The sequence below is a fragment of the Bombina bombina genome, chromosome 8, assembly GCF_027579735.1.
Source record: "Bombina bombina isolate aBomBom1 chromosome 8, aBomBom1.pri, whole genome shotgun sequence".
NCBI classification, from domain to species: domain Eukaryota; kingdom Metazoa; phylum Chordata; class Amphibia; order Anura; family Bombinatoridae; genus Bombina; species Bombina bombina.
In genome coordinates, this window is record NC_069506.1 from 173,200,746 (window position 1) to 173,223,770 (window position 23,025).

Sequence of the window (23,025 nt, forward strand, 5' to 3'; positions counted from 1 at the left end):
GAGAACGTTCTTCTCTGGAACCGATACTTGCGATTTTGTGGTTGCATGGGCACTTCCTCGGAAGTTGCGCACTTTTTGAATAATAGAATTTATGTTGTCTAGTTCATTTATCGATCCTTCGGGTCGAATTTACTTGGACCTTGGGCAGTTCTGGAGTGTCCTTATACCAGGCAGGTACTGGTCGGATACCTTTAGGCTGTTACCTGGGTTCTTGTCACCCTCGTGGTGCTGATTTAATCCTGTCGGATTCTGATTGTCACTTGGCCTATTGCTATGTACTCCGGGCTCAGATCCTATTCGAAGTATGAGGCCTACTGTTTAAATACAATCCCTCCGAATGGAGGGTTGTGAGTGCCGATCTAAGGTTGGCTGTTACGGGCTACTCGTCTGGGATACGGACCTGTTTTTGCAGACGTCCTCATGGTTTTTTCAGGTCCCTGGGGACTTGGAACCGTAATTTCCATTCCTTTGGAGTTGGGAGATGTGAGTGACCTATGTGGTCTGGTGTTCTGAGTGGTGAAAGATTTGCGTCTTCACTCGAAGTTCTTCCAGATGCTGACTCTTTAGCCTATTAAACATTTTCTTGCGGTGGCAGAGTCTCCTTCCTTCCCACCTTGAGTGGATCATCTGGTCTGGAAGCACGGGCATGTCCTTTTTCCACTGCTCAAAGTTGCATTACTCTAAGAGGTGGTGTGCAGGGGTTCCCTTTAGCTTGGGTATTGTTTTCCCAAAAGTAATGAATGCAGCTGTGGACTCTTCCAGTTTTAAGAAGAAAAACATAATTTATGCTTACCTGATAATTTTCTTTTCTTCTGACGGGAAGACTCCACAGCTCCCGCCCGTGTGTTTGAGGTAATTTTTTGTTCATCTGGCACCTTTTTTCACCTTGATATTTCTCCTACTGTTCCTTGTTCCCTTGGCAGAATGGCTGGGGGATGAGGGAAGTGGGGGGGTTATTTAAGCCTTTGGCTGGGGGTGTCTTTGCCTTCTCCTGGTGGCCAGGTTCTGCATTTCCCAAAAGTAATGAATGCAGCTGTGGACTCTTCCCGTCAGAAGAAAAGAAAATTATCAGGTAAGCATAATTTGTTTTTTTCACTTAGAACATAGAATTAATGCATTTTAAAATCCTCTTATAGGCTGCTTCTTCAGGCCAATTTTGACTCTAATCTTCGGGATAAGGATGGCTGGACACCCCTTCATGCAGCTGCACACTGGGGAGTAGAAGAGGCCTGTCGACTTCTTGTAGAACATTTCTGTGACATGAATGCGCTCAATAATGTGGTATGTTATCCCATTTGTTTTTTTACTTTCGAAATTAAAATTTCATGTTTTGATGTCCCTAGCAGAAAACAAGATATCCAGGTTTTGATTGTGACATTTTTGCCTATATTGTATGGTCTCATTAAAACCTACATAATCATACTTGGTTGGGTACTGCATATTTTTCTCCTTAAAGAAACACAAGTAACAATTAAACTTTCGTGATTCAGATAGATCATGCAGTTTTAAAAGTTTCCAAATTTACTTCCATTATCAAATTATTCAGTCTTTTATGTACACAGCTCCCATTGAGCATGTGGAAGAGATCAGTGTATACATGAGTATGTTATTGGCTATTGACTATTATGTGATACATGGGGCCGGCAAATTTAAAAGAAATTTTTAAATATGTGCTGCTTATTTAGAATTCAGAATAAGTGCTACTGCACTTAATGATAATTCAATTATACTGTGTTTAAAGGGATATAGAACATTTTTTTTTCTTTTCTTTCATGTTTAAGATAGAGAATGCAGATTTAAGCAACTTTCTAATTTACTCCAATTATCGATTTGTCTTCTGTTATCTTTATTTTAAAATTCAGGAATGTAAGTTTACGAGCCGTCCCATCTGTGGTTCACCACCTGGGTAGCGCTTGCTGATTGGTGTCTAAATGTAGCCATCAATCACCAAGTGCTACCCATGGTGCGGAACCAAAAATGGGCCGGTTCGTAAGCTTACATTCCTGCTTTTTCAAAGAAAGATACTGAGAGAGAAGAAAAATGAATAGAAGTAAATTAGAAAGTTGCTTAAAGGAATAGTCTAGTCAAAATTAAACCTTTTGATTCAGATAGAGCATGCAATTTTAAGCAACTTTCTAATTTACTCATAAAATTTTCTTTGTTCTCTTGCTATCTTTATTTGAAAATGCAGGAATGTAAGCATAGGAGCTGGCCCATTTTTGTTCAGTACCTGGGTAGCGCTTTCTGATTGGTGTCTAAATGTAACCACCAATCGGTAAGCGCTACCTAGCTGCTGAACCAAAAATGGTCCGGCTTCTAAGCTTACGTTCAAATACAGATATCAAGAGAACGAAGAAAAATTGATAATAGGAGTAAATTAGAAAGTTGCTTAAAATTGCGTGCTCTATCTGAATCATAAAAAAATTGGGTTCAGTATCCCTTTAATATGTTAAATCTTTCAATTGAAATAGGTTCTGATATTTTCCTTGAGTGCTGGTTTCGATAAAGTTCAGCTAAGTATTTGCATTTGAGTACAGAAAAAGAGATAAGCAGGTCAGCCCCTGAGCATGTTCATGTGTAATAATAGAAAAGCTTTTAGACCATAGTAGAAGTGTGTGGTTGAGAGTCCACAGGTGTCCATAACATGTCGGATATATTTCCTGCCACTAGGAGGACGTCAAGAACACTGACAAGAGCTTTTATCCCTTCCATCTCCTCTACCCACTCAGTTTGTTCTTGCCTCTGAGGAGAGAGGTTGAGAGAAGTGCAAGCAAGATTTTATTATTTTCTATCTAATTATTTATTGGGATCTCAGACCTGACTTGAGACTCAGTACCTCTCTACCAGCTTCACTCGGCGAAGACTTCAGGACAATTTCTTTCATGTAAGTGGCAAGAGTCCATTAGCTAGTGACGTATGGGATATACATTCCTACTAGGAGGGGGCAAAGTTTCCCAAACCTCAAAATGCCTATAAATACACCTCCGACAACAAACAAACTTCAGTTTTACAAACTTTTCCTCCCTGTGGAGGTGGTGAAGCAAGATGTGCTTGATTTTCTTCTGTGAAAGGCGCTTTTAAGCATTTTGAAGCCCAATTCCTCTGAGTACAGTGTTTGTCAGAGGGATGTAAAGGAAGTATTGCCTGTTGATTAAGTGGTTTCACCCATGGGAAATCCTTTCAAAGGCTCTCTGTAATCGGTCGTAGGGATTCATTCCTTGCCTCCCTTTTCAGATCGTCGATATACTCTTATACCATTTCCTCTGCTGATATTTCTCAGTACTGGTTTGGTTATCTGCTATATGTGGCTGGGTGTCTTCCGGCAAGTATGTATCATTATTTTAAGACACTCTTAGCTATGTTTGGCGCTTTATGTTATAATGTTTTAAATATATGTATTTGCTTATATTTGCTAAGAGTCAGGTCTATTTATATGTCCCTTTTCTGCAGACTATCAGTTTCAGTATGGAATTTTTATTTGGGAAGATTATTTTTCTCTTACCTGGGGTTTCAGATTTTTTCAATTTGACTTTGTTTTCCAAATTTTCGTGGGGAAGCAAAATGCAGTTTTTTATGGCGTCATTCTTGGTGCAAATTTTTTTTTTTTGCACGAAAGTGTGTCTAAGGTGACGCAAGTTTTGTCATTTCCTGCGTCTGACGGCGTTGTTTGGGTGCGGAGTCGCGTTTGTTATGACGCAAGTTGCGTCATTTCCTGATGTTTGCTTTGGTGCCAAAATATTTTCTTGTGTCATACTTGGTGCCAGTAATCTTTTCTTTCATGTAATTGGCAAGAGTCCATGAGCTAGTGACGTATGGGGTATACATGGGGTATACATTCCTACCAGGAGGGGCAAAGTTTCCCAAACCTCAAAATGCCTATAAATATACCCCTCACCACACCCACAATTCAGTTTAACACACAGCAAAGCTGTCGATATAGCTCCCCCTCTAGCTCCACCCCCCAATCATTCTCTTTGCTGGCTCTAAGCACTAGGGTCTCTCTCGGGAGTGTAAAGTGAATGTGGTGTTAGAATTGTAGTTTTATTATCTTCAATCAAAAGTTTGTTATTTTAAATGCTACCGGTTTGTACTATTTACTCTCTAGCAGAAAAGTGATGAAGATTTCTGCTGAGAGGAAAATGATTTTAGCATGTTGTAACTAAAATCCACTGCTGTTCCCATACAGGACTGAGGAGTACCAGAAAACTTCAGTTGGGGGGAACAGTTTGCAGGCTTGACTGCAATGAGGTATGTTCAGTCATTTATTTCTAGACAAGACTGAGATAATGCTAGAAGAGACTGACAATATCCCCATGAGGGGAGGGTAAGCTATGTTCTCAGACTTGGTAAGGAATTGAATGCTTACATAATAGGGCTAATATACTGGTTGACACTTATTCAGGGCAATCGATTGTTTGGCTAAGGAAAAATCGTTTTGCAAGACACTTTAAAAGCCCTTTTGGGTTTTTTTCTGGGGTTATTACCACATGGCTGTTTTTAGTCACTTAGGAGTGATTTACTAGGCCTCACAGCTCCGGAGTAGAGTGGGAGGGGCCTAATTGCCTCAGATGCGCACTTAGAATTGCAGATAAGTTCATGCTGTTTCACATGGAGGTTCCTGCTGATGTTTGAGGGCCTAAAAGAAGCTATATTCCCCCAAATCTGATCCCTAAGGGAAGGTAGGGCCACAGCAAGGCTGTGGCAAGGTGCTGTAGTGATTTAACCAGGTGTTGGCTTTAGGCTGCTCCGGTTTGGGCATTAAGGGGTTAATCGTTTTGAAACTTGGGGTGCAATCTTATTAAGGCTTTTCAGAAAGATTGCTGCATTTTTCACCGTTTTGTAAAATTGTGTGCTTTTTATCTCTTAAAGGCACAGTAACGTTTTTTTCAAATTGTGTTTTTTATTTGATTAAAGTGATTCCAAGCCTGTTTGTGTACTCTACTAGTCTGTTAAACATGTCTGACACTAAGGAAAATCCTTGTTCAATGTGTTTAGAAGCCATGGTGGAACCCCCTCTCAGAATGTGTCCCACTTGTACTGATATGTCTATACACTTTAAAGATCATATTGTTGCACTTAAGAATGTGGCCCAAGATGATTCTCAGACTGAAGGTAACTAGGGTAGCCTGTCTGCCTCTCCCCAAGTGTCACAACCAGTTATGCCCGCGCAAGCGACGCCTAGTACCTCTAGTGCGTCTAACCCTTTTACATTACAAGACTTAGCGGCAGTCATGGATAATTCTCTTACAGCCTTCTTATCTAAACTGCCCGTGTTACCTGCAAAGCGTGATAGCTCCGTTTTAAGAACAGATTATGAGCATTCTGACGCTTTGGTAGCCGTATCCGATATACCCTCACAACGCTCTGAAGTGGGAGCGAGGGATTTGATTTCTGAGGGAGAAGTCTCTGATTCAGGAAGGGTTCCTCCCCAGACAGATTCAGATACATTGGCTTTTAAATTTAAACTAGAACACCTCCATGTTTTACTTAGGGAGGTATTAGCTACTCTGGATGACTGTGACCCTTTGGTGATCCCAGAGAAATTGTGTAAAATGGACAAGTACCTAGAGGTCCCTGTTTACACGGATGCGTTTCCTGTCCCTAAGAGGATTGCGGATATCGTTACTAGGGAGTGGGATAGGCCAGGTGTCCCTTTTGTCCCCCCTCCTGTTTTTAAGAAAATGTTCCCCATATCTGACCCCATGCGGGACTCGTGGCAGATGGTCCCTAAGGTGGAGGGAGCTGTTTATACACTAGCTAAACGCACAACCATACCAATTGAAGACAGTTGTGCTTTTAAAGACCCTATGGATAAAAAATTAGAGGGTTTACTTAAGAAAATTTTTCTTCAACAAGGTTTTCTTCTCCAACCTATTGCCTGCATTATTCCTGTAACTACTGCAGCTGCTTTCTGGTTGGAGGCGCTGGAAGACTCGCTCCAGACGGAGACCTCATATGAGGAAATTATGGATAGAATTAAGGCTCTAAAGCTAGCTAATTCTTTTATCACTGACGCCGCTTTCCAAATAGCTAAGTTAACGGCGAAAAATTCAGGTTTCGCCATTTTGGCGCGCAGGGCGCTATGGCTAAAGTCCTGGTCGGCCGATGTGTCGTCTAAATCCAAGCTTTTGAACATTCCTTTCAAAGGGAAGACCCTATTCGGGCCTGAATTGAAAGAGATTATTTCAGATATCACCGGGGGAAAAGGCCATGCTCTCCCTCAGGACAAAGCCTTTAAAACAAAGAACAAGGCTAATTTTCGTTCCTTTCGCAATTTCAGGAACGGCCCCGCTTCATCCTCTCCGGCTGCAAAGCAAGAGGGTAACGCTTCACAGCCCAAGGCAAACTGGAAACCTTACCAGGGCTGGAATAAGGGTAAACAGGCCAAAAAGCCTGCAGCTGCCACCAAGACAGCATGAAGGGGTAGCCCCCGATCCGGGACCGGATCTAGTAGGGGGCAGACTCTATTCGCTCAGGCCTGGGCAAGAGATGTACACGAACCTTGGGCATTAGAGATTGTAGCCCAGGGATACTTTCTAGAATTCAAGGACTCTCCTCCAAGGGGAAGGTTCCACATTTCTCGTCTGTCTACAGATCAGACAAAGAAAGAGGCGTTTTTACGCTGTGTAGAAGATCTACATACAATGGGAGTGATCCACCCAGTTCCAATTGCAGAACAAGGACTGGGGTTTTACTCAAACCTGTTTGTGGTTCCCAAAAAAGAAGGAACTTTCAGACCAATCCTGGATCTCAAAATTCTAAACAAATTCCTCAGAGTCCCATCATTCAAGATGGAGACCATTCGGACAATCTTCCCAATGATCCAGGAGGGTCAATATATGACTACCGTGGCTCATTCTAAAGGATGCGTATCTGCACATTCCTATCCACAAAGATCATCACCAGTTTCTCAGGTTCGCCTTTCTGGACAAGCATTTTCAGTTTGTGGTTCTTCCTTTCGGGTTGGCCACTGCTCCCAGAATTTTCACAAAGGTGCTAGGGTCCCTCCTGGCGGTTCTAAGACCGCGGGGCATAGCAGTGGCGCATTACCTAGACGACATTTTAATTCAGGCGTCAACTTTCCAAAGAACCAAGTCTCACACAGAGATTGTATTGGCCTTTCTGAGGTCTCACGGGTGGAAGGTGAACATCAAGAGTTCCATTCCTAGGAACCCTGATAGATTCAGTAGAAATGAAAATATTTCTGACTGAGGTCAGAAAGCTAAAACTCTTAACTACTTGCCAAGCTCTTCATTCCATGCCTCGGCTATCTGTGGCTCAGTGCATGGAGACAATCAGACTAATGGTTGCGGCAATGGACATAGTCCCTTTTGCTCGGATACACCTCAGACCACTGCAACTATGCATGCTCAAACAGTGGAATGGGGATTATGCAGATTTGTCTCCTCAAATTCAGTTGGACCAGGAGACCAGAGATTCTCTTCTCTGGTGGTTGTCTCAGGATCACCTGTCTCAAGGAATATGTTTCCGCAGGCCAGAGTGGATCATCGTAACAACAGACTGGCGTCGGTCAGGCTGGGGTACGGTCTGGGACTCCCTGAAAGCTCAGGGCTTATGGTCTCGGGAAGAAACTCTTCTCCCGATAAACATTCTGGAGCTGAGGGCGATATTCAACGCTCTTCAGGCATGGCGTCAACTAGCGGCGGCCAAATTCATCAGATTTCAGTCGGACAACATCACGACTAGCTTACGTTAATCATCAGGGGGGGACAAAGAGTTCCCTAGCGATGACGGAAGTAACTAAAATAATCAGGTGGGTGGAGGATCACTCCTGCCATCTCTCAGCAATTCACATCCCAGGAGTAGACAACTGGGAGGCAGATTTTCTAAGTCGTCAGACTTTTCACCCGGGGGAGTGCCCAGCTGACTCAGCTATGGGGCACCCCAGAGTTGGATCTGATGGCGTCCCGTCAGAACACCAAACTTCCTCTCTATGGGTCCAGGTCCCGTGATCCCAAGGCGGTATTGATAGATGCTCTAGCAGCGCCTTGGTCCTTCAATCTGGCTTATGTTTTTCCACCGTATCCTCTCCTCCCGCGTCTGGTTGCCAGAATCAAGCAGGAGAAGGCTTCGGTGATTCTGATAGCGCCTGCGTGGCCACGCAGGACTTGGTATGCAGACCTAGTGGACATGTCATCTGTCCCACCATGGTCACTGCCAATGAGGCAGGATCTTCTAATACAAGGTCCGTTCAAGCATCCAAATTTAGTTTCTCTACGTCTGAATGCTTGGAGATTGAACGCTTAATTCTATCAAAGCGTGTGTTCTCTGAGTCAGTTATAGATACTCTGATTCAGGCTAGAAAGCCTGTCACCAGGAAAATCTACCATAAGATATGGCGGAAATATCTTTGTTGGTGTGAATCCAAGGGTTACTCATGGAGTAAGATTAGGATTCCCAGGATATTGTCCTTTCTCCAAGAAGGACTGGAGAAAGGATTGTCAGCTAGTTCCTTAAAAGGTCAAATATCTTCTTTGTCTATCCTGTTACATAAGCGTCTGGCAGAGGTACCAGACGTTCAAGCGTTTGCTCAGGCTTTAGTCAGAATCAAGCCTGTCTATAAACCTGTGGCTCCGCCATGGAGTTTGAATCTAGTTCTTTCAGTTCTTCAAGGGGTTCCGTTTGAACCTTTTCATTCCATAGATATTAAGTTGTTATCTTGGAAAGTTTTGTTTTTGATAGCTATCTCTTCTGCTCAGAAGAGTTTCAGAATTATCTGCCTTAGTGTGATTCACCTTACCTGGTGTTCCACGCAGATAAGGTAGTTTTGCGTACCAAGCCTGGTTTTCTTCCTAAAGTTGTTTCTAACAAGAATATTAACCAGGAAATAGTTGTTCCTTCTCTGTGTCCTGATCCATCTTCGAAGAAGGAACGTCTATTACACAATCTTGATGTAGTTCGTGCTTTAAAGTTCTATTTACAAGCAACTAAGGATTTCAGACAAACTTCTTCCTTGTTTGTTATCTATTCTGGTAAGAGGAGAGGTCAGAAAGCGACTGCTACCTCTCTTTCCTTTTGGCTGAAAAGCATCATCTGTTTGGCCTATGAGACTGCTGGCCAGCAGCCTCCTGAAAGAATTACTGCTCATTCTACTAGAGCAGTGGCTTCCACATGGGCTTTCAAAATTGAGGCTTCTGTTGAACAGATTTGTATGGCAGCAACTTGGTCTTCACTGCATAATTTTGCCAAATTTTACAAATTTGATACTTTTGCTTCTTCTGAGGTTTTTTTTTTTTTTTTGGGAGAAAGGTTTTGCAAGCAGTGGTGCCTTCCGTTTAAGGTACCTGTCTTGTTCCCTCCCTTCATCCGTGTCCTAAAGCTTTGGTATTGGTATCCCACAAGTAAAGGATGAATCCGTGGACTGGATACACCTTGCAAGAGAAAACAGAATTTATGCTTACCTGATAAATTACTTTCTCTTGCGGTGTATCCAGTCCACGGCCTGCCCTGGCATTTAAGTCAGGTAAAATTTTTTTTGTTTAAACTACAGTCACCACTGCACCCTATGGTTTCTCCTTTTTCTTCCTAACCTTTTGTCGAATGACTGGGGGGTGGAGCTAGAGGGGGAGCTATATGGACAGCTTTGCTGTATGCTCTCTTTGCTACTTCCTGTAGGGAATGAGAATATCCCACAAGTAAAGGATGAATCCGTGGACTGGATACACCGCAAGAGAAAGTAATTTATCAGGTAAGCATAAATTCTGTTTTCTTTTCGAAAATGCGGGAATTACGTTTGTTGACGTCATTTCGTCATTTCCGGCGTCTTAGTTGGCGCCCGAGAATTTTCACGTAGTTGCGTCATCTATGATGCTCGTGTTTGTTGCAGACGTTTTTGCCGCCAAAAATATTTTGTCAGTTGTGGGCATCATACTTGGCGCCAGACTTTTGACATTATTTAAGTCTTCATGTATTTTTGCTTCTGGTTTCCAGAGGCTTATTTTGTTTGCATTTTTTCCCATTCCTGAAACTGTCATATAAGGAAATTGATAATTTTGCTTTATATGTTATTTTTTTCTCTTATATATTGCAAGATGTCTCAATCTGATCCTGTTTCAGAATCCACTATTGGAATCCTGCTGCCTCATGTTGTTTCTACCAAATCTAAGTGCATTTGTTGTAAACTTGTGTTAACTGTTCCTCCGTCTGTAATTTATGATAGTTGTCATGACAAACTTTTACATGCAGACAATATTTCCATTAGTAGTAATCCATTACCTGTTATTCCTTCAACATCTAATGCTCAGGATATTCCTGTTAATGTGAGAGAATTTGTTTCTAATTCTATTCAGAAGGCTTTGTCTGTCATACCACCTTCTAATAAACGTAAAAGGTCTTTTAAAACTTCTCATAAAATTGATGAATTTTTAAATGACTGACAACATTCTGATTTATCTATCTCTGATGAGGATCTATCTGGTTCAGAAGATTCTGCCTCAGATATTGACACTGACAAATCTAAATACTTATTTAAACTTATTGAAAGAGGTGTTGATTGCATTAGATATGGAGGAGACTAGTCCTCTTGATATTAAAACTAGTAAACATTTAAATTCAGTTTTTAAACCTCCTGTAGTTATTCCTGAGGTTTTTCCAGTTCCTGATGCTATTTCAGATGTAATTTCTAGGGAATGGAATAGACTGGGTACCTCTTTTACTACTCCTTCAAGGTTTAAGAAGCTGTACCCTTTGCCGTCTGATAGATTGGAGTTTTGGGAAAAGATCCCCAAAGTTGATGGGGCCATCTCTACTCTTGCTAAACCTACTACTATTCCTACGGCAGATAGTACTACTTTTAAAGATCCTTTAGATAGGAAACTTGAATCTTATCTAAGGAAGGCTTATTTATGTTCAGGTCATCTTCTTAGGCCTGCTATTTCTTTGGCTGATGTTGCAGCTGCTTCAACTTTTTGGTTGGAAACCCTAGCGCAACAAGTATCAGACCATAATGTGTATAGCATTGTTAAGTTAATTCAACATGCTAATAATTTCATTTGTGATGCCATTTTTTATATCATTAGATTTGATGTCTGATATGTCTTTAGCTATATTAGCTAGAAGAGCTTTATGGCTTTAATCTTGGAATGCTGATATGACTTCTAAATCAACGTTGCTATTTCTCTCTTTCCAAGGTAATAAATTATTTGGTTCTCAGTTGGATTCAATTATTTCAACTGTCACTGGGGGGGGAAGGGAGCTTTTTTGCCTCAGGATAAAAAAATCTAAGGGTAAATTTAAGGCTGCTAACCGTTTTCGTTCCTTTTCGACAAAATAAGGAAAAGAAACCTGATCCTTCCCCTAAGGGAACGATTTCCAATTGGAAGTCTTCTAAATCAGCCCCCAAGTCCGCGTGAAGGTGCGGCCCTCATTCCAGCTCAGCTGGTAGGGGGCAGACTAAAAGTTTTCAAGGATGTTTGTATCAATTCAATCCAAAATCATTGGATTCAGAACATTGTTTCTCAAGGGTACAGAATAGGTTTCAAAGTAAGACCGCCTGTGAGAAGTTTCTTTCTCTCACGCATTCCAGTGAACCCAGAAAAGGCTCAGGCTTTCCTGAAGTGTGTTTCAGACCTGGAGGTATCTGGGGTAATTGTGCCAGTTCCTGTTCAGAAATGGGGTCTGGGGTTTTATTCAAATCTGTTCATTGTCCCAAAGGAGAATTCTTTCAGACGAGTTCTGGATCTAAAAATTTTGAATCGTTATGTGAGAATACCAACATTCAAAATGGTGACTATAAGGACTATTCTGCCTTTTTTTCTGCAAGGGCATTATATGTCCACAATAGACTTAAAGGATGCATATCTTCATATTCCGATTCATCCAGATCACCATCAGTTCCTGAGATTCTCTTTTCTAGACAAGCATTACCAATTTGATGCTCTTCCTTTTGGCCTAGCGACAGCTCCAAGGATCTTTTCAAAGGTTCTCGGTGCCCTACTCTCTGTAATCAGAGAGCGGGGTATTGCGGTGTTTCCTTTTTTGGACGATATCTTGGTGCTTGCTCAGTCTTTACGTTCTGCAGAATCTCACACAAATCAACTAGTGTTTCTTCGAAAACACGGATGAAGGATCAATTTACCAAAAAGTTCTTTGACTCCTCAGACAAGGGTAACCTTTTAGGTTTCCAAATAGAATCAGTATCCATGACTTTGTCTCTAACAGACAAGAGATGTCTGATATTGGTTGCAGCTTGTCGGAACCTTCAGTTTCAATCATTCCCTTCAGTAGCTATGTGCATGGAGGTTTTAGGTCTCATGACTGCAGCATCGGACGCGATCCCCTTTGCTCGTTTTCACATGAGACCTCTTCAGCTTTGTATGCTGAATCAATGGTGCAGGGATTATACAATGATATCACAATTAATATCCTTAAATCCCAATATTCGACGATCTCTGACTTGGTGGTTAGATCACCATTGTTTAGTTCAAGGGGCCTCTTTTGTTCGTCCAACCTGGACTGTGATCACAACAGATGCGAGTCTTTCAGGTTGGGGAGCTGTCTGGGGATCTCTAACAGCGCAGGGGGTTTGGAAATCTCAAGAGGCGAGATTACAATCAATATTTTGGAACTCCGTGCGATTCTCAGAGCTCTTCAGTTTTGGCCTCTTCTGAACAGAGAATCGTTTATTTGTTTTCAAACAATGTCACAACCGTGGCATATGTCAATGATCAAGGTGGGACTCGCAGTCCTCAAGCTATGAAAGAAGTATCTCGGATACTTGCATGGGCGGAATCCAGCTCCTGTCTAATTTCTGCGGTCCATATCCCAGGTATAGACAATTGGGAAGCGGATTATCTCAGTCGCCAGACTTTACATCCGGCAGAGTGGTCTCTTCACCCAGATGTGTTTTTTTCAGATTGTTCAGGTGTGGGGGCTTCCAGAAATAGATCTAATGGCTTCTCATCTAAACGGGAAACTTCCCAGGTATCTGTCCAGGGATCCTCAGGCGGAAGCAGTGGATGCGTTGACACGTCCTTGGAGATATCAACCTGCTTATATCGTTCCACTTCTAGTTCTTCTTCCAAGAGTGATTTCCAAAATCATAATGGAGAGTTCGTTTGTACTGCTGGTGGCTCCAGCATGGCCACACAGGTTTTGGTATGCAGATCTTGTTAGGATGTCCAGTTGCCAACCTTGGCCACTTCCGTTAAGGCCAGACCTATCTCAAGGCCCATTTTTCCATCAGGATCTCAAATCCTTAAATTTGAAGGTATGGAGATTGAACGCTTAGTGCTTAGTCATAGAGGTTTCTCTGACTCAGTGATTAATACTATGTTGCCGGCTCGTAAATCTGTGTCTAGAAAGATTTATTACCCAGTTTGGAAGACTTGCATTTCATTTTCATTGTATCTATTTTGCTAGACAAACGTCTGGCAGATGATCCAGATGTTCAATCTTTTTGTCAGGCTCTGACTAGAATCGGGCCTGTGTTTAGACCTATTGCTCCTCCTTGGAGTTTGAATTTAGTTCTTAAGGTTCTTCAAGGGGTTCCGTTTGAACCTATGCATTCCATAGATATTAAGTTATTATCTTGGAAAGTTTTGTTTTTGGTTGCTATTTCTTCTGCTCGCAGAGTTTCTGAGCTTTCGGCATTACAATGTGATTCTCCTTACCTTATTTTTCATTCCGATAAGGTAGTCTTACGTACCAAACCTGGGTTTCTTCCTAAGGTTGTTTCCAACAAAAATATTAATCAGATAATTATTGTTCCTTCATTGTGTCCTAATCCTTCTAAGAAGGAGCGTCTGTTACATAACTTGGACGTGGTCCGTGTCCTGAAGTTTTACTTACAGGTGACTAAGGAATTTCGTCAATCATCTTCATTATTTGTTGTCTTTTCTGGGAAATGTAGGGGTCTGAAAGCTACGGCTACCTCTCTCTCTTTCTGGCTCATCCGTTTTGCATATGAGACTGCTCGACAGCAGCCTCCTGAAAGAATTATGGCTCATTCTACTAGGGCTGAAATCTTTTGCAAGATATGAAATCATATCTTGTAAAAGAAAAGGAAATTTATGCTTATCTGATAAATTTGTTTCTTTTACGATATGACGAGTCCACGGCCCACCCTGTCATTTTTTAAGACAGGTCTTTAATTTTGTTAAACTTCAGTCACCTCTGCACCTTGGCTTTTCCTTTCTCTTCCTAACTTTGGTTGAATGACTGGAGTGGGAGGGAAGGGAGGAGCTATATATACAGCTCTGCTGTGGTGCTCTTTGCCTCCTCCTGCTGACCAGGAGGCGATATCCCATAAGTTAGGATGAAATCCGTGGACTCGTCATATCGTAAAAGAAACAAATTTATCAGGTAAGCATACATTTCTTTTTTCTGGTTCTCGGAAAGGTCAGAAGGCTTCTGCCATTTCCTTGGCATCTTGGTTAAAGCTTTTGATTCATCAGGCTTTTTTGGAGTCGGGTCAGGCCCCGCCTCAGAGAATAATAGCTCATTCTACTAGATCAGTCTCCACTTCGTGGGCTTTTAAGAATGAAGCTTCAGTTGATCAGATTTGCAAAGCAGCAACTTGGTCTTCTTTGCATACATTTACTAAATTCTACCGTTTTTATGTATTTGCTTCTTCAGAAGCAGTTTTTGGTAGAAAAGTTTTTCAGGCAGCTGTTTCAGTTTGATTACTTTGCTTATGTTTAAGTTTTTCTTTTCATGTATGAGAATAAACTTATATTTCTTTCATGTAATTAGCAAGAGTCCATGAGCTAGTGACGTATGGGATATACATTCCTACCAGGAGGGGCAAAGTTTCCCAAACCTCAAAATGCCTATAAATACACCCCTCACCACACCCACAAATCAGTTTTACAAACTTTGCCTCCTATGGAGGTGGTGAAGTAAGTTTGTGCTAGATTCTACGTTGATATGCGCTCCGCCGCAGGTTGGAGCCCGGTTTTCCTCTCAGCGTGCAGTGAATGTCAGAGGGATGTGAGGAGAGTATTGCCTATTTGAATTCAATGATCTCCTTCTACGGGGTCTATTTCATAGGTTCTCTGTTATCGGTAGTAGAGATTCATCTCTTACCTCCCTTTTCAGATCGACGATATACTCTTATATATACCATTACCTCTACTGATTCTAGTTTCAGTACTGGTTTGGCTTTCTACTACATGTAGATGAGTGTCCTAGGGTAAGTAAGTCTTATTTTCTGTGACACTCTAAGCTATGGTTGGGCACTTTTATATAAAGTTCTAAATATATGTATTCAAACATTTATTTGCCTTGACTCAGGATGTTCAACGTTCCTTATTTCAGACAGTCAGTTTCATATTTGGGATAATGCATATGAATAAATAGATTTTTTTCTTACATTAAAATTTGACTTTTTTTCCTGTGGGCTGTTAGGCTCGCGGGGGCTGAAATGCTTAATTTTATTGCGTCATTCTTGGCGTGGACTTTTTTGGCGCAAATTTTTTTTTTCTGTTTCCGGCGTCATATGTGTCGCCCGAAGTTGCGTAATTTTTGACGTTTTTTGCGCCAAAAGTGTCGGCGTTCCGGATGTGGCGTCATTTTTGGCGCCAAAAGCATTTAGGCGCCAAATAATATGGGCGTCTTTTTTGGCGCTAAAAAATATGGGCGTCACTTTTGTCTCCACATTATTTACGTCTCATTATTTATTGCTTCTGGTTGCTAGAAGCTTGTTCACTGGCATTTTTTCCCATTCCTGAAACTGTCATTTAAGGAATTTGATCAATTTTGCTTTATATGTTGTTTTTTCTATTACATATTGCAAGATGTCCCAGATTGACACTGAGTCAGAAGATACTTCTGGAAAAACGCTGCCTGGTGCTGGATCTACCAAAGTTAAGTGTATAAGATATCTCAATTAATATCTTTAAAACCGATTGTACGAGACACTCTGACGTGGTGGACAGATCACCATTGTTTAGTTCAGGGGGCTTCTTTTGTTCTTCCGACCTGGACTGTAATTTCAACAGATGCAAGTCTGACAGGTTGGGGAGCTGTTTGGGGGTCTCTGACAGCACAAGGGGTTTGGGAATCTCAGGAGGTGAGATTACCAATCAATATTTTGGAACTCCGTGCAATTTTCAGAGCTCTTCAGTCATGGCCTCTTCTAAAGAGAGAATCGTTCATTTGTTTTCAGACAGACAATGTCACAACTGTGGCATACATCAATCATCAAGGAGGGACTCACAGTCCTCTGGCTATGAAAGAAGTATCTCGAATACTGGTATGGGCGGAATCCAGCTCCTGTCTAGTTTCTGCGGTTCATATCCCAGGTATAGACAATTGGGAAGCGGATTATCTCAGTCGCCAAACGTTACATCCGGGCGAATGGTCTCTTCACCCAGAGGTATTTCTTCAGATTGTTCAAATGTGGGGACTTCCAGAAATAGATCTGATGGCCTCTCATCTAAACAAGAAACTTCCCAGGTATCTGTCCAGATCCAGGGATCCTCAAGCGGAAGCAGTGGATGCATTGTCACTTCCTTGGAAGTATCATCCTGCCTATATCTTTCCGCCTCTAGTTCTTCTTCCAAGAGTAATCTCCAAGATTCTGAAGGAATGCTCATTTGTTCTGCTGGTGGCTCCAGCATGGCCTCACAGGTTTTGGTATGCGGATCTTGTCCGGATGGCTGCTTGCCAACCGTGGACTCTTCCGTTAAGACCAGACCTTCTGTCGCAAGGTCTTTTTTTCCATCAGGATCTCAAATCCTTAAATTTAAAGGTATGGAGATTGAACGCTTGATTCTTAGTCAAAGAGGTTTCTCTGACTCTGTGATTAATACTATGTTACAGGCTCGTAAATCCGTATCTAGGAAGATATATTATAGAGTCTGGAAGACTTACATTTCTTGGTGTCTTTCTCATCATTTTTCCTGGCATTCTTTTAAAAATCCGAGAATTTTACAGTTTCTTCAGGATGGTTTGGATAAAGGTTTGTCTGCAAGTTCCTTGAAAGGACAAATCTCTGCTCTTTCTGTTCTTTTTCACAGAAAGATTGCTAATCTTCCTGATATTCATTGTTTTGTACAAGCTTTGGTTCGTATAAAACCTGTCATTAAGTATATTTCTCCTCCTTGGAGTTTGAATTTGGTTCTGGGGGCTCTTCAAGCTCCTCCGTTTGAACCTATGCATTCATTGGACATTAAATTACTTTCTTGGAAAGTTTTTTGTTTCTTTTGGCCATCTCTTCTGCTAGAACAGTTTCTGAATTATCTGCTCTTTCTTGTGAGTCTCCTTTTCTGATTTTTCATCAGGATAAGGCGGTGTTGCGAACTTCTTTTAAATTTTTACCTAAGGTTGTGAATTCTAACAACATTAGTAGAGAAATTGTGGTTCCTTCATTATGTCCTAATCCTAAGAATTCTAAGGAGAGATCATTGCATTCTTTGGATGTAGTTAGAGCTTTGAAATATTATGTTGAAGCTACTAAGACTTTCCGAAAGACTTCTAGTCTATTTGTTATCTTTTCCGGTTCTAGGAAAGGTCAGAAGGCCTCTGCCATTTCTTTGGCATCTTGGTTGAAATCTTTAATTCATCATGCTTATGTCGAGTCGGGTAAAACTCCGCCTCAAAGGATTACAGCTCATTCTACTAGGTCAGTTTCTACTTCCTGGGCGTTTAGGAATGAAGCTTCGGTTGATCAGATTTGCAAAGCAGCAACTTGGTCTTCTTTGCATACTTTTACTAAATTCTACCATTTTTATGTGTTTTCTTCTTCTGAAGCAGTTTTTGGTAGAAAAGTACTTCAGGCAGCTGTTTCAGTTTGATTCTTCTGCTTATAATTTCATTTTTTTTTTTCTTTTCATTATAAGATTTAAACTTTATTTTGGGTGTGGATTATTTTCAGCGGAATTGGCTGTCTTTATTTTATCCCTCCCTCTCTAGTGACTCTTGCGTGGAAGATCCACATCTTGGGTAGTCATTATCCCATACGTCACTAGCTCATGGACTCTTGCTAATTACATGAAAGAAAACATAATTTATGTAAGAACTTACCTGATAAATTCATTTCTTTCATATTAGCAAGAGTCCATGAGGCCCACCCTTTTTGTGGTGGTTATGATTTTTTTGTATAAAGCACAATTATTCCAATTCCTTATTTTTTATGCTTTCGCACTTTTTTCTTATCACCCCACTTCTTGGCTATTCGTTAAACTGATTTGTGGGTGTGGTGAGGGGTGTATTTATAGGCGTTTTGAGGTTTGGGAAACTTTGCCCCTCCTGGTAGTAATGTATATCCCATACGTCACTAGCTCATGGACTCTTGCTAATATGAAATAAATGAATTTATCAGGTAAGTTCTTACATAAATTATGTTTTTGGGTTGTGGATTAATATTTTCAGCGGAAAATTACTTATTTTTGTATCCTTCCCTCTAGTGTTTTTTCTGTGTAGTACCACATCTTGGGTATTACTATTCCATACATCACTATCTCATGGACTCTTGCCAATTACATGAAAGAAAACATAATTTATGAAAGAACTTACCTGATAAATTAATTTCTTTCATATTGGCAAGAGTTCATGAGACCCACCCTTTTTATGGTGGTTATGATTTTTTGTATAAAGCACAATTATTTCCAAATTACTTTTTTTGATGTGTTTTACTTCTTTCTTTATCACCCCACTACTTGTCTATTCGTTAAACTGAATTGTGGGTGTGGTGAGGGGTGTATTTATAGGCATTTTGAGGTTTGGGAAACTTTGCCCCTCCTGGTAGGATTGTATATCCCATACGTCACTAGCTCATGGACTCTTGCCAATATGAATTAAATTAATTTATCAGGCAAGTTCTTGCATAAATTATGTTTTTGAAAGAAAACTAAATTTATGGTTACCTGATAAATACATTTCTTTCATAGTTGGGGGGAGTTTAAGAGCCCCACCCTAATGTCTTGTTTTCTGGCAACAGTTCTATTTTGCACTTTAGCATTTGGGAGTGGGAAATGACTAATATGTTTGGTTGCCTAATTACTCTACTTTGAGTCTGTAATAAATATTCTCCAATGTCCAAGTCAGGTCGGTTGATAAAAAGAAAATGTTCTGTAAAGATTTCCCTTCTAAGATCTGGAATTTAATTGAATAAACTGGTGTTAATTGTTTTAGTGCTGTATTCTACAGATAATTTTCTTAAAGTTCAGAAGAGGCCAAATGGACTGGTCTAAAACAATGATGACAATCAGCCTTATATAAATTGATTCTGAAATGTTACTCTCCAACCTAATGTGATATTTTTGGTCAAGCATACCTGTTGAAGATTTTCACACACATGTTTCTTATTCACCAGGATGTGTGCTTTGTTTATATTGAGTAGATGTAATCTCAATCAATATTATTGAACTATTTAGATAGTTGACAATTTCCTTTAAGGGGCATGAAACTCAATTTTTTTTCTTTCATGGTTTAAATAGAACATACGATTTTCAAAGCACTTTCCAATTTACTTCTATTGTCTAATTTGCTTAGTTCTCATTGTATCCTTTGTTGAAAAGCATACCTACGTAGGATCAGGAGCTAGCTGCTGATTTGTGGCTTCACATATATACTTCACATATATACATCCTTTTTTGGGCTTACCGATGTGATCAGCTAGCTCCAAGTTGTGCAGTGTTGCTTATTAAAGTGTCCTAAAAAGAATGATGCAAATTGATAGAAGTAAACTGGAAGGTTGCTGTTTAACCCCTTAATGACCACAATGTACCCTGTATGTCGCTGGTTAAGGGTTTTTTCAGGACATAATAGCATTAGTCTAGCAAGAACACGCTATTAATGCCCTCCCTCCAGCAGGCTTTGTGGAATAGAGCAGTCTCAACGCTGGTGGCAAGACCGCGCTATAAAACAAGTCCCAAAAAAAGACCAGTGACATACAGGGTACGTCGCTGGTCCTTAAGGGGTTAAAAATGTATGCTCTATATGAATAAGAGGATAGGGTTTTATGTCCATTTAACATACTCAATCAAGTGTTCATCACAAAGCTTGGTAGAAACCTGGAATGCTGTAAGAAGCTAATCAGACTGGCTACTTTACCTTGTGGTTGGATTATAGGTATAATTATAAATGGGAATGTATGGCTTGGAATTAGGCTGCTTTTTTTTTACTAATGAAAAACTATATGCCAAGCTTGGTTGGAAAAGTAATTTAAAAGATTTTTCTCTTGTTAAGTGTATCCAGTCCACGGATCATCCATTACTTGTGGGATATTCTCCTTCCCAACAGGAAGTTGCAAGAGGATCACCCACAGCAGAGCTGCTATATAGCTCCTCCCCTCACTGCCATATCCAGTCATTCTCTTGCAACTCTCAACTAAGATGGAGGTCGTAAGAGGACTGTGGTGTTTTATACTTAGTTTATTTCTTCAATCAAAAGTTTATTTTTAAATGGTACCGGAGTGTACTGTTTATCTCAGGCAGTATTTGGAAGAAGAATCTGCCTGCGTTTTCTATGATCTTAGCAGAAGATCCTTTGCTGTTCTCACATATTCTGAGGAGTGAGGTAACTTCAGAGGGGGAATAGCGTGCAGGTTTTCCTGCAATAAGGTATGTGCAGTTAAGATATTTTTCTAGGGATGGAATTTGCTAGAAAATGCTGCTGATACCGAAGTAATGTAAGTAAAGCCTTAAATGCAGTTATAGCGACTGGTATCAGGCTTATTAATAGAGATACATACTCTTATAAAAGTGTATTTTAAAACGTTTGCTGGCATGTTTAATCGTTTTTTACATATGTTTGGTGATAAAACTTATTGGGGCCTAGTTTTTTTCCACATGGCTGGCTTGAATTTTGCCTAGAAACAGTTCCTGGAGGCTTCCCACTGTTGTAATATGAGTGTGAGGGGCCTATTTTGGCGTTTGTTTGCACAGCAAAAAGTACAGACACAGACATCCAGCTTCTTCCTGCATGATCCAGGACTTCTCTGAAGGGCTTAAAAGGCTTCAAAAGTCGTATTGAGGGAGGTAAAAAGCCGCAGTAGAGCTGTGGCAGTTGTGACTGTTTAAAAAACGTTTTTTGTCATTTGTTATTCCGTTTTTGGTATTAGAGGGTTAATCATCCATTTGCAAGTGGGTGCAATGCTCTGCTAACTTATTACATACACTGTAAAAATTTCGTTAGTGTAACTGCATTTTTTCACTGTTATTTAAAAATTTGGGAAAATTTGTGTTTCTTAAAGGTGCAGTAACGTTTTTTTATATTGCTTGTAAACTTGTTTTAAAGTGTTTTCCAAGCTTGCTAGTCTCATTTCTAGTCTGTTTAAACATGTCTGACACAGAGGAACCTACTTGTTCGTTATGTTTGAAAGCCATGGTGGAGCCCCATAGGAGAATGTGTACTAAATGTATTGATTTCACCTTAAACAGTAAAGATCAGTCTTTATCTATAAAAGAATTATCACCAGAGGGTTCTGTCGAGGGGGAAGTTATGCCGACTAACTCTCCCCACGTGTCAGACCCTTCGCCTCCCGCTCAGGGGACGCACGCTAATATGGCGCCAATTACATCAGGGACGCCCATAGCGATTACCTTGCAGGACATGGCTGCAATCATGAATAATACCCTGTCAGAGGTATTATCTAGATTGCCTGAATTAAGAGGCAAGCACGATAGCTCTGGGGTTAGGAGAGATACAGAGCGCGCAAATGCTGTTAGAGCCATGTCTGATACTGCGTCACAGTATGCAGAACATGAGGACGGAGAGCTTCAGTCTGTGGGTGACATTTCTGACTCGGGGAAACCTGATTCAGAGATTTCTAATTTTAAATTTAAGCTTGAGAACCTCCGTGTATTGCTTGGGGAGGTATTAGCTGCTCTGAATGACTGTAACACAGTTGCAATTCCAGAGAAATTGTGTAGACTGGATAGATACTATGCGGTGCCGGTGTGTACTGACGTTTTTCCTATACCGAAAAGGCTTACAGAAATTATTAACAAGGAGTGGGATAGACCCGGTGTGCCCTTTTCCCCACCTCCTATATTTAGAAAAATGTTTCCAATAGACGCCACTACACGGGACTTATGGCAGACGGTCCCTAAGGTGGAGGGAGCAGTTTCTACTTTAGCAAAGCGTACCTCTATCCCGGTTGAGGACAGTTGTGCTTTTTCAGATCCAATGGATAAAAAATTGGAGGGTTACCTTAAGAAAATATTTATTCAACAAGGTTTTATTTTACAGCCCCTTGCATGCATTGCGCCTGTCACTGCTGCGGCGACATTCTGGTTTGAGGCCCTGGAAGAGGCCATCCAGACAGCTCCATTGATTGAAATTATTGACAAGCTTAGAACGCTTAAGCTAGCTAACTCATTTGTTTCTGATGCCATTGTTCATTTGACTAAACTAACGGCTAAGAATTCCGGATTCGCCATCCAGGCGCGTAGGGCGCTATGGCTTAAATCCTGGTCAGCTGACGTGACTTAAAAGTCTAAATTACTCAACATTCCTTTCAAGGGGCAGACCTTATTCGGGCCTGGCTTGATGGAAATTATTGCTGACATTACTGGAGGCAAGGGTCATACCCTTCCTCAGGACAGGGCCAAATCAAAGGCCAAACATTCTAATTTTCGTGCCAGGAAGTCTGCTGCTGCCCCCAAGACAGCATGAAGGAACGGCCCCCTATCCGGAAACGGATCTAGTGGGGGGCAGACTTTCTCTCTTCGCCCAGGCGTGGGCAAGAGATGTTCAGGATCCCTGGGCGTTGGAGATCATATCTCAGGGATATCTTCTGGACTTCAAAGCTTCTTCTCCACAAGGGAGATTTCATCTTTCAAGGTTATCATCAAACCAGATAAAGAAAGAGGCATTCCTAAGCTGTGTTGAAGACCTCCTAGTAATGGGAGTGATCCATCCGGTTCCGTGAACGGGACAAGTACAGGGATTTTATTCAAATCTGTTTGTGGTTCCCAAGAAAGAGGGAACCTTCAGACCAATTTTGGATCTAAAGATCTTAAACAAATTCCTCAGAGTTCCATCATTCAAAATGGAAACTATTCGGACCATCCTACCCATGATCCAAGAGGGTCAGTACATGACCACAGTGGACTTAAA

At 41.0% G+C, this 23,025-nt stretch overlaps 1 protein-coding gene across 2 annotated transcripts in view; it reads left to right on the plus strand.

Moving 5' to 3' along the window:
* PPP1R12C (protein phosphatase 1 regulatory subunit 12C) overlaps nucleotides 1–23,025 on the plus strand; it is a 666,212-nt gene that overhangs the window by 185,734 nt on the left and 457,453 nt on the right. For both annotated transcript variants that reach the window (XM_053690707.1, XM_053690708.1), the window contains exon 5: nucleotides 1,137–1,281. In XM_053690707.1, coding sequence (XP_053546682.1) covers nucleotides 1,137–1,281 — 145 coding nt within the window. The remainder of the gene's footprint in view (nucleotides 1–1,136; nucleotides 1,282–23,025) is intronic.